This window comes from Amblyomma americanum, chromosome 7 (assembly GCF_052857255.1).
Source record: "Amblyomma americanum isolate KBUSLIRL-KWMA chromosome 7, ASM5285725v1, whole genome shotgun sequence".
NCBI lineage: Eukaryota > Metazoa > Arthropoda > Arachnida > Ixodida > Ixodidae > Amblyomma > Amblyomma americanum.
The window spans coordinates 18,407,096-18,419,045 of NC_135503.1; the positions used below are offsets into that span (position 1 = coordinate 18,407,096).

At 44.4% G+C, this 11,950-nt stretch overlaps 1 protein-coding gene across 2 annotated transcripts; it reads left to right on the plus strand.

Annotated features, from left to right (window-relative positions):
* The first annotated feature begins 553 nt into the window (after positions 1-553).
* Positions 554-11,504, plus strand: mip40 (Myb-interacting protein 40). Of its 2 annotated transcripts, none has more exons than XM_077631383.1 (10): positions 554-764; positions 844-940; positions 1,051-1,123; positions 1,476-1,532; positions 1,613-1,689; positions 4,065-4,219; positions 6,516-6,668; positions 8,706-8,779; positions 9,864-9,935; positions 11,342-11,504. In XM_077631383.1, the coding sequence occupies exons 2-10, from the start codon at positions 913-915 to the stop codon at positions 11,385-11,387; spliced, it is 735 nt and encodes a 244-aa protein (XP_077487509.1). In that variant the 5' UTR covers positions 554-764; positions 844-912; the 3' UTR covers positions 11,388-11,504. The 2 variants fall into 2 exon arrangements, with proteins under 2 accessions (XP_077487509.1, XP_077487508.1); XM_077631382.1 differs by having other exon boundaries at positions 564-764; positions 883-940.
* The last annotated feature ends 446 nt before the right edge of the window (positions 11,505-11,950 follow it).

An 11,950-nucleotide genomic window follows, 5' to 3' on the forward strand; every position in this document is an offset into this window, starting at 1 on the left:
GGACACCTGAACCGCGCCGTAAGGGAAGGGATAAAAGAGGGAGTGAAAGAAGAAAGGAAGAGAGGTGCCGTAGTGGAGGGCTCCGGAATAATTTCGACCACCTGGGGATCTTTAACGTGCACTGACATCGCACAGCACACGGGCGCCCTAGCGTTTTGCCTCCATAAAAACGCCGCCGCCGCTGTCGGTTTCGAACGCGGGAAATCGGGATCAGTAGCCGAGCGCGCTAACCACTGAGCCACCGCGGCGGATCAGTGCACGTTGAAGATCCCCAGGAGGCCGAAATTATTCCGCAGCCCACCACTATGGCACCCCTTTCTTCTTTCACTTCCTCCTTTATCCCTTCCCTTCGGCGCGGTTCAGCTGTCCGCCGATATGTGAGACAGCAGCCGATATGTGAGACAGATGCTGCGCCATTTCCTTTTCCTAAAAAAAACAATTTTCGTTTTAAATACGAGCGCTTCGGCCATCGGCAGCTTCGGGCCTTTGGCGCTCGCGCGCTCTCCAGCAAAAACGAGGAGTGATGACGTCAAAATTCTACGCGAGCTACGTCACCACTGTTTACAGGAGCGCCATCTTACCTTGTAGAAATTAAGGGTCCGCGGCGCGACGCTTGATCTGCTGTTGAAAGCTAATTACGAGCCGACTGCTTCCCTTGCCTCCACATATGTTGGCTGCTTAGTTCAGATGAAAATGAGGGAGAAGACCTCTTGAGGCATCATCTCTTAAAGCAGCAGAATTTCCGTCAGCAAAGGTTCGACAAGGTAGGTTGGAATTTGCCGTCGCCACTGCGGCCAAGTAGCGTCCCCCGTTATTGTGGCTCAGCGTCGCTGCTGTTACCAGGTTGCATTCGCTCCAGACTTCGACGACACTGTTTTGCAGACGCAGACCTTACTGCTGGCTTGGAGCACAATGGCGCGCAACAAGCAGGAAAAGCGAGGTTGGCCTGTATACCTCATTTTGCATGTTTGTGTTTGGAGTGTTGCGAGGGGCGGGGATGGTGGCTATTGGAGACGTTCGATAAATATGTGTTTTCTGAAAACTTCGCAGTGCCCGAGCTCGACCAGGCGAGATCGAAACTCGAAAGCGTCTTGCAGAGCCTCATGGAAAAAACCGAGGAAAGGTGATGAACGCGTCGAGCAAAAAATATCCCGTTATTCACACGTGCGCGTATTGGGATGCGCTGTGGGGTCTCCGCCATTTCTAAACGAGACTTTAAAGTCGACAAAATTTCCGAAGAGCAGTGCTTTTAGCATGTTTCCAGAACGTCGCGATTGCTTGCACAATTTTTATAGTGTGATGTAGCTTAGATTTTAAGGCTCATCAAAACAGCTGGCGTTCCTGTGCTTTCTGACCCCGTAATAAAAAGTTGCAATTGCACAGCGGCGCGATTTAAGTCGGAACCCGAGAGACCACAAATTCGTGCCATTTATGTAATCACAACGGAGGCTTCGCACGTTTTTTTCTTCTTTCAGCCAGAGTTCATCATCTCAATCAGATGACGAATCGAAAACAGTGGACGCTGCTGCTAAGTGAGTGCTTGATTAGTAGCCTCGACGGTTTGCATAGGATGGTCCGCTGGGCCCTAACACAGTGCAATTTGATGTTGAAGGGACTCATCACCAAAAAAGGTGCAGAAGACTCAAAGGAAACGTCGCCGGAAAGATGACTCGGCTATTCAGAATTCAAGTAAGTTTCACCTAGGGGATATATTGATTTTAGTCCTGGTTGAATGCTATCAGTATCTCAGTGATATCACTAGAGAGATCACTTTTATGTCATATTCTTCTGCCCTGTGCTTGTTTCAGCTGTAGTTAGTGCCATTACTGCAACATCACTGTTGGTGTGTACATTGTTTCACATCATTTATTGTGAAATCTAAGGAGGCATGCCTGGATATATATTAAAAGAATAACACGATTCCTATCGGAATTGCTGAAGGTGATTCTGTTTGAAGCTCTTAATGTAGAGACATCTGCTCACTGAAATGAGATGCTGGAATGCTGAAATTTATCAAGAGTGCAAGCCACGTTGTATATCATCTGTAGACATAGTTTTAGGCCTGGTTTGTGCTCTTAACAGGGCTCCTATTTTCGGAGAATGCACATTGTTTTTCTTGAATCTTGAGGTGCCGTGATGGTTAAGAACCAGTCATGCTATTTCAGAATGATTCTTTTTGTTGTTGATAAAGTTGTGTAACAGGGAGTATTTTCCTGCGTCATAATACCCATCACCCATCTTTTTGTTGTCTTAGCATGGAACCGTGCGTATGGTTTTTGCAAGCACTGAGTATTGTACTGTCATTGGCTGCGTTAGCTGTTCCAAGTCAAGGAAGCCGAACAAAAAATAACGTTGCTGCTGCTTTAAACCCTGCCAAAGATTACTTAAATGAATGCAAGAATGCGCAACGATGACACTTCCTAAACGCCTGAATGATGCTGACGCATGCCTGGCCAGACAAGCTCTCCAATGGTGGCTGTGACAGTGGTGTCGTCCGTGCTGCCTTTGAACAACAAAGACTGTGCTAAATTCAGGCTGGTTACATCATTTGCATACCATCGAGCCCGTAATGTCCTAAGATCCGTCTTATATCCTCGTCAAACCCGAGCAAAAATTCGGCCTGTCAGTGTTGATGCAAATATGTATCTCGAACCCGATCGCGGCGGCTGCGTTTTTATGGAGGAAAAACGCTAAGGCGCCCGTGTGCTATGCGATGTCAGTGCACGTTAAAGATCCCCAGGTGGTCGAAATTATTCCAGAGCCCTCCACTACGGTACCTATTCTTCCTTTCTTCTTTCACTCCCTCCTTTATCCCTTCCCTTACGGCGGGGTTCAGGTGACCAATGATATATGAGACAGATACTGCGCCATTTCCTTTCCCCAAAAACCAATTATTATTATTATTATCTCAAGCTTCGGTGGCCCCGTAGATGTACGCACAAAATCTAGTAGCCTTAGGTCCAATATATTTTTCCTTACGAGTTTTCTCCATGCTACAGGTCTCTGGTCCTACATAAACATGCAACAACATTATTGCATATATTTAGTGAAATACATGCACGACGAAGTCTGTATCTATATCAAAGTTACAAGAGATTGCGTGGAAAAGCATGAGAGACTTGGGAGCCGTTTGGCCGCTGGGAGCATAAATTTGGTTTAGACAAATTGGCCAACTGGGAAGGCTGCTCAGAGCGTGCCTATCATTTCACACGTTCTGAAAAGCTGGTTACATGGGAGCACAGCGAGTACTCTCTGACTTCCTGTGACGCTTACGCTGTGGGAATGATGCATTTTTCAAGAAATCTATAAAAGACAAATGTGCATTGCAATGTACATGAGGTCTGACGAGGATATTATTTTCGGAAGTGATTGTGCGCATAAATCCTAGCATCAAGCTGTTTTTCCGGTCATTAGCTTAAAGGGGCTGCGAAACACTGCTTGAACAGATGCCGGTTACACTTCAGATGGATTCTTTATGTCACACAGATGCTGACTCAAAAAGAATTACAAGAATCGATGCATAGGAACTGGAGTTATTCAATGAAAAAATTTCAAAATACAAGTGTTTAGTGGTAGGTCGTAGGATGTTTACAGAGAGGCGCAAAGTCCTTCGATGCAAAAAGTAGAGAGTGCCTCTGGTGGCGTGTTTTTGTTTTACTTGATTTACAGTGCTTCTATCTAGGGCAAAGAAGCTGGTTTTGTTAATGTAATATAAAACACAAAAACTTGACAAAGCGTATCTCTAGTTATTAATCCAATTTGCAGTATATTTACTCTTTGTCCAATCATCAAGCTCGCACAAAGTGATGTCATATCCGCTGTTAAAAACAGCCACTGTATGGTGACACCCTCAGCACCATGAATTTGTTTTTGCGAGGTAATTAAAATATTAAAAACAGGAGTATAGACGGTACGACCGGTGCTAATAGCATCACAGTAACTCATTCTATGCAACCAAGAGGCAAAACAATGCACTGATTATATGTTTCGGGGCCCCTTTAAAGGGCCCGTTTTTAGTAAGAGTGAAAACATTGACATTTGTTTCTCTCGTTTTTTTTTCACAGACACGTATATCACCAAAATATATGGCTGCAGTGTTGATCTCGCCCAGTTTGATGAGAATTCCCCATTGTACTCCATGTGTCGGAGCTGGATACAAAATAAGCCCCTGCAGAGTATTGAGAAGAATCACACCAGCGATGAGGGTGACAAGAAAAAGGTGAACAGCAGTCCTCCTTTGCTAGGTCGGAATATATGCACTGTTTGCAGTGACTTGCTGTCAGCATTTAATGTTGCACTCTCTTCAGAACGTGAATTGAAATGTGGCTTCCAGCATGACTACTGCTACATTGTCTTACAGTTTGCAGTAGTGGCAATTCAGAAGAGCAGTTTTGCAGCAAGTGCTGGCGCCATGTTCGTGTGGAGGCACTATTGCTTTATGTGCTGCAAGATTTGGCTTTTCTGACTGGCACTATTACAGTGTATTTCAGTTCATCTGAGAGGACACGAAGGTGATTAATTTAGTGACGGCATTAAAGAAACCCAATGAAGTTTTGTACATGGACAAACTCTTGAGCACAAGCCAGCCATTCAAAATGATGTGACTGCCACTGTGGTGTTCAGCTGCTGACCCGAAAGATTCGGGTTTGATCCTGGCCGTGGCGGTTGCATTTCACATGGAGGTAAAATGCTATAGGTCCATGTAGTATGTGATGCCAGTGCATGTTAAAGAGCCCCAAGCGGCCAAATTACCTGGAGCCCCATCTGTGGCATCCCTCATAGCCTGAGTCACTTTGGTACGTTAAACCCCATAAACCAACCAACCAAAGTGATGCGACAGTCGGAACACGTTTTTTGAATGGTCTTGGTGGCTCTGCTTCCTATGTCATATGCTGAGTTCTAGGTTGTTGTTTGATTACTTCATGACTCTTATTAAAGTCCGCAATTATTTTAGTTACTTCGCTCTCTCTGGCTTTGTTGCCCGTCTGTCCAGCAGCAGAAGATGCATTTATCAGTGAGAAAATACAAAAATCTTGATTCGAATTCGTGACGTCCATACCGAAAAGAACTGGTTGTCACCGCTTTGATGTGAATAGTGGTGTAATGTAGCCTCTGGGATCTATGCCAAAAAATTAGTATGCATTTTACTTGTGAAACTGGCGGTGATGGTAACATCTGTATTTCAGTTTTTGGTCTTATCTAGCTTATAAAAGTTTCGTTTTTGTTGGAGTGAATCTTAAGTGACTAGAACATGGCACTCAGTTGGTACAGGCCAACTTTATTTCTCCTCATTGTCCCTTCAAGTTGTTAGTAGTTAAATGATAAGGATGGCACCTGCATGTCAGCCATGCCCAAAAAAGATTTTTATTCTGCTAGCAGTTTGCATTGCACAGTGAGTGACCACTCGCACAATTCAGCTGAAGCTGCGACCCTGAAGAAATGTGCTAAGTTGTCTGTGGTCGATTGATATATAGTTTTCTTCATGCATGGGTAATAGCAGTGCTAGGTGTTGTGCTCAAGCTTCACCATTCCTCAACCCATTTCCTTCAATGGGCAGTTCGTGAGAGCACAGGACGATCTGGGTTGCTGGAAAGAATTAGCCATAACTCGTGCTGAAAAGGTCGCATATGAGAAAGACAATCTCGATTGTCTCAAGACAATCGCAGATTTAGAGCAAGTAAAAATTGTCTTGTTTGTGAATAGCCTTGAAGCGGTCAAGTGTGTGAACTGTCAAGAGGCACTTGTCGCATTCCCAACCGTGTTAGCTGTTTTTTCCTGGGCTTTGTACACTAAATATTTGCATGATGTTTTCTGCTATCCCGTCATTCAGAAGTGTGTGGCAATCAAAATTGTGCCATTGACAAGCGTGTAGACTCAATTGGGGTGAAGCTACAGCTGGTTTCCCACGCTCTTGCTTAGGAGCAACACAGCCACGTGAACGATCTTTTCGACGCAACAAATTTTTTTCTCGATGTAGTACTTTATTTTACAGTCTCTTTTGGTTGAATATATGTCTGATATAAACAGACAAATCCATCACAGTGACGAATATATTCTTGCTCACTTTCCAATTCTCAAGCCAGGGCTCAAGCTACATCTGCAGTGCCAGGCTCAGAGTCTGAGTAATAATCCTCACCTTGAAAATCAAGTCACACTCACTGCTTCCACTGTCATCTAAAAGTTCAGGGTATTTTCAGTCTGCATTCCCCTCACTGCCAAAAAGCAGCACAGGAATTTCAGTGCCCCGGAAACTACGGTTATGTTAAAAGAACGGGCAGAAAATAATTTTTTTCCTGCAGCATATTTTTGAAACTAGTGAGCAACTAGTGTCGTCTGGAGTGAAAACTACGATCTAAAAATTATCATCCAAGCATCTGGTGTTATTTGTTGATGCATATTTAAAGCGGTTATTTAAGGCGAGGACGTAGTGTCTCCTTCTTTGGAAGCGAATGGGTTAGTCCTTTAAATTAGACTTTCCTGTGACTGTTCACCCTCCCCACTCTCCATTATCACAGACCACCAATGATAGTGAAGACGACGAAGACACAAAGGGCATTATCGAATTACCTGCGCCTGTGCCTCCTCCAAAGGATAAAGATGGTAATGTCAAAGACTTGAGGATACCTTCACCTGTTCCACAGCCATCCGAGAAGTTTTTCATGGCATCGGTGAGAGTTTGTGGTTGTGCGCGGCATATAGTCACAGCCCGTAATAGTGCTGAGCACTCTTCTGTGATCTGTGAGTGCCAGGGAATGTGGCTGGTGTGCTCGTGTATAAACCAGAGAAACCTTCATAATTTTCCTGTGAGACGTGCGAGACAAGTTCAAATGTTGAAGCATGCTCTGCATTATTTTGGCCGCACCTGCTCTTTCAGCTGCAAGGGAACCTTGTGGATGCGTGCATTATGTAATGTTCTGGACACTGCATGTGCAGATTGTTGTGTCACTTCACTTCTTCAGTCCTTGCTCTTTCCCTCCCTCTTGTGTGGAGTAACAGGCAAGAAGCATGTACCTCCTCATGTTACACCTATCTCTCTAGCCCCTCCTCGCTCTTTTACCGCACATGCTTTTTGAGCGACATTGCTGCTCGTACTGCTCATTGCTCAGTGTTTTGCTTAACGACTCAGTTCTGTACTACTTGCTTTCTTCCTATATTTGAACAAAAGTGCCCCTTTTTCTTCACGTTTTTCTGATGGTTCTCTCTCTGGATCCACAATCTTAGCAGCCTTCACTGCGTTACAGGTCTGACCATTACCTTGGCCACTTGCTCTTTTGCCACTGGGAACTGAGGGCCTTGCAATTTTTAAACGGGCATTGAGGACAAATAGAAGTTTGCCTGTATTCAGTGGGTACCACGTTGTAATCTCCAAGATACCACTCTCGCCAAGAACAGAACATTTATAAGCTAAGACCAAAAAACGAAATACGTGCGTCGCCACCACTGGCTGATTTCACAAGCAAAGTGTGTGCGTTGACATCGATTTTTGGGCGCAGATCCCAGAAGGTACGCTACACTACACCACCATTCACTTCAAAACGGTGGAACCTGTCCGTTTTGGTCAAAATGTTAGAAGTTTGAATTGACCGGCTAGCCAGAAAGAGGCAGAGGATTGATTTTTACCGAGAACAATAATAGGATGGAGCTGTCCTCCTCAGTGTTCCTTTATGCGAGAACCTTATGTAGTGGGTCAAGTTTGGCTCTGCTTTTTGAAGACCTATCAGGTTGTTTAATGGATACTGTAGTGCTCAGCGGGCGGCATACGTAGTGGCAAATAGTAATCTGTTATTTGGGCCTACCGGACAAGAGAGAACACATTGTGCATGTTGATTAATAAAAGTAAAGCAGAGCTAACATAGGTGGTGGTAGTCATTGTAAACAAGCTTAACAAAGGATGCAAATTGGATAAAGTGCAGGCCTGTGCACCAGCATTTGGTCATGATGACGAGATTGTTTGGAGGTTTTGCGAACACCTAGAATTTGATGAACAAAGTAAAAATGGATCACAGTGTGCTGATGAGCTACAAAATGCCAATGTAGTAAAAAAGCAGGCAGGTGAGAAGTGCGCGGTGTATTATGGCATAGGTTTTACAAATAATAGGGAAGAGCTGTTAGTAGAGTAGAATTGACAGAAAGGAATAATCTCAAATTCTGGATATCTTCCTCAGCAGACATAAAATTTAAGACATCGAAGAACCTGAATGGAAAAATTTATTCTGAAATGTGCGGTCATCCTGGTTTTTACGCAACAATGCTTCCCAAATGTAAACACTGCTTAGAAAACACAAGAGGACACAATGACGTACAAGGCAAGCGCTAAGATTTTATGCAAGATAGGTGCGAGACAGCGGTAAGTGTAGTGATCATAGGATTGCAAGGTCTGGAGTTATTCTGTATTTAGAAATGGAGCAGGGAAAAGTTGTGGAGAAGATGCAGGTAAATAAGTTGGCGGCAAGGGGCCGCAGTTCAGGGCTTGCAAACAGACATTCTGCTTTTAACTGAGGGAGACAAGCAAAGCGTAGTAGAGATGAATTACAGCCTTATCAATGTAATCATGGAAAGTGCAATTTAAACTGGAGTTTCAGGTGGTAATATGCTGCTTATTCACTTGTGCTCTCCCAGTTTTCAGTTAATGCTTGCCTTTCTCAGTCAAATGGTCATCTCTTTCCCTTGTTGTGAAGGTAACTTCTTGATCTTGTCACTTTCAGGACGACACTGAAGTTGTGCCTGTGAGCGTTCTTTTGGCTGGTCATCAAACACGCTGGAAGACTGTGCGACAAAAGTGAGCTTGGTTTTAATGCAGTTGCATTCTAGCTTAGGAGGTTCGTTGAAAAGTCTGTTGTCTCGTCAAATGAAACACAAATAGGATAACTGTAATGCCAAAAACACTATAGCTGCTGGAAAGAAAATACAGGCCATTGGCCTTCATGAGATATTTTGAATAGCTCAACTAGAATATGAATTATAAGGAGTTTTGTGGTTTTAATTGGGCCCCTTCATTACAGGCCATTAGCCAAAAAATGTTTAGTTGGGTTTAACATCCCAAAGCGACTCTGGCTATCAGGGATGCCCTAGTGATGGGCTCCAGAAATTTCGACCACCTGGGGTTTTTTAACGTGCACCGATATCGCACAGTACACGCACAGTACCGCGGCCAGGATCAAACCCACGTCTTTTGGGTCAGCAGCAGAGCGCCACAACCACTGAGCCATCGCAGTGGCCCAGAAAATGTTTGTAAATGATTGGAAATATTTACAGAGCTGCATCACCCAGGATGCACTTTGTGTGGTAATGTTGTTTTCACACTTGCCTCACTGAAAATACGTAAGAAAAAAAATCTATGAATGGAACATACAAAATGGGTTGGCTAGTTATTTAGGAAAGCTGCTAATTTAATTTAATGCAAAATGTAAAAGCCAGTAAAAATAGCATCACCGCATAGCTCTGCTCCTCCTGAATAAATTGATACCAAGCTCATTTCAAATTGCCAAGGTAGACCAGAGCAAGGCAGAGACTTTATAAAATCACAAAATTTCCGGAGCCCTTCACTACGGTGTCCCTCATAGCTTGAGCCGCTTTGGGACATTAAACCCCCATAAACCAAACCATACATAGTTTTCTAGTGCCCCTTTGTCGCGTTTAGTTTAAGGAAGTAAATTGGGGGTCGATTTTTTTTTTAAAGCCGAAAAACCAGCGCTGGAAGGGGATTCCTTTAGCTCAGTGTCAAATCATTCAATAAATTATAACCTCTGCATCTTTAACTGATTTAAAGCATGGTAAAATTTGTCTGCACTGACAATTTGCATGGAATGCATTTGAGAGCCAAATGTTTTATTAGTCAGCCCGGTAACACTTTTTTCTGTCAGATGGAAGGAGGCAGCCATGGCAAATGAGGAGCGCTACAAGGAGAGTGCAGCGATACTTCTCAAGGCAATGAGGCAAGTTGGGATCCTGCAGGATACATAGGAGTGCTAAATTTGTGCGATGTTCTTAAGGTTGCTTTCACGATATGCAGCCGTTTCATGCTTTAGTACCCAAAACCCAGTTCGTTCTCTTTGTGGGCGATTGCATTTTTTTTTTCCATTGCCTGCCCTGTGCAACTGTGTGTCGTGGTTGTCCAACTTGCTTGTGCACTGCATCAGTACAGTCTTTCATATTCTCTGCAGTTTGCTGACCCTGCTGCTGTTCATTTACTTTGCCTCCACGTAAATAGTTTTAAAATGGGTGCCATAGATGTGAGGCAATATTATTGAATGACTGCAGCTGCAAAATTGTTAGTCATTGAGAATGTGTTTGAACAAGCATTAACTAGCCCAGTGTTTTCAAGCTAGTATGGATTTTGTAACTTGGCTGTGAGGAACTCGTTAATATAAAAAAAGTAGTTTTCAATCGTCATATTTTTGCAGCTGATAAGGAACTTGCTTCCTGTCTGAGTATGAGCTTAGGAGAATTGCGCTTGCATTAAATGCTTGACAGACAAAAGCAGAGTATAATACGAGGGTCTTTTTTTTCCAAATTTTGGCAGGTCAAATTTCCACCTCGTATTATATGCGGATACGAACAATTTTCGGTCAAAATCCACAGTTCTGATATCGTTATTATCGAGCGCCGTCACGCTTCCAACGAGAGGAGCCGCTGTCTAGTGGTGGCGTAGGTCGGTAGTTTTGATTTCGACCCCACTTCACTATAATGACCTGACATCATGACACCCAGAACAATCACACCTTGCATGGCACCAAGGTCGCGACAGCAGCACTCGGCTGATTTCAGAAGGAAAGTAATCGTAGTTGCTGAAAGCATCGGCACCGCGTCAAGTGCTGCTACATGGTCTGTATGAGGTAGGGAAAGCATGCAGTTACTGCCACCGGACACTTGGGCCAGCATTCCAGAGGAGCTCGCCAGTTATATCGGGAAATGCGGGATATCGAATGCACTCAGCTGTACTGAAGACATGTTTCGATGGAAAGATATCACCGACAAGGGCTTTGGGAAAACAGCACACCCGGTGGTGACGATCACTAAAGCTCTGGCAGACACTTCCAAAGCGTGCACGCCAGCGCGAGCGCGGTGCCTCTGCACATACCTGCTACTCGCGTGACATGCGTCGTGCCCGGAGCGCCAGCGTACGCAAGTAATTGGCGAGCGTTCGGCTTCCGGAACATCTTTCAGCCGACTGCCTTTCCTTACTCTCATTATACGCAGATGAAAACTTTTTTTTCAGTTTTTACTATTCCCACATTACACTTCGTATTGTATGCAGGTTTTTACGGTGCTGTATTAAACGGTCATCTTGCGATGGTTTGTTCTTTGTGTGACTTACCCCGTGTTACCTTTCGCATTCCAGCAATGACCTGGATGCACCATCACAATTGGAGAGTGCACCAACGTGAGAAGGCGCATGTTGAGCAGACTGTGAATTCCACTGGAGCAGCAGTGGATGAGAGCTGAAAATGCCACACTTGGGAAAACTTTATTTGAGAGAATAAACGAGGACTTCCTGCATTGCAGCCACATATTCTCCCTGTTCCTGCTTACTGCTCCGGATTCTGCGTGTCTCGCAATAGGGTAGTTAGCTGTCAAGGCAGGGAAGTGGAGATTCCAGACTTTCTCTCCCCGTTAATCTTTACTTCTTCCAGTTCCAGCCACTACGTTGGCTCGGTGGTTACAGCGCTTGGCTGCTGACCCGAAAGACGTGTTTGATGCCGGCAAAATGCTAGAGGCCCAGGTGGTCGAAATTTCCGGAGTCCTTCGCTACAGTGTCCATCATAGCCAGAGTCGCTTTGGGATGTTAAACCCCAATAAACCAAACCAATCTTGCCTCTTCCTTTAAGGTGCGGTTGATGTGTCCACCAAGATGAGGTACATATTGAGCCATTTCCTTTCCTCAAAAATCAATTTTCATATCAAAATAGTGGCACAACCGTATGTCATGCACCTATTGCTGGTGGTGTCA

Excerpts from the sequence above, each read along its gene's own strand:
- mip40 (XM_077631383.1), top strand. The coding sequence starts at position 913 with ATGGCGCGCAACAAGCAGGAAAAGCGAG. Across the intron at positions 6,669-8,705 it reads AGAAGTTTTTCATGGCATCG|GACGACACTGAAGTTGTGCC; the intron begins GTGAGAGTTTGT and ends TGTCACTTTCAG. Across the intron at positions 9,936-11,341 it reads ATACTTCTCAAGGCAATGAG|CAATGACCTGGATGCACCAT; the intron begins GCAAGTTGGGAT and ends TTCGCATTCCAG.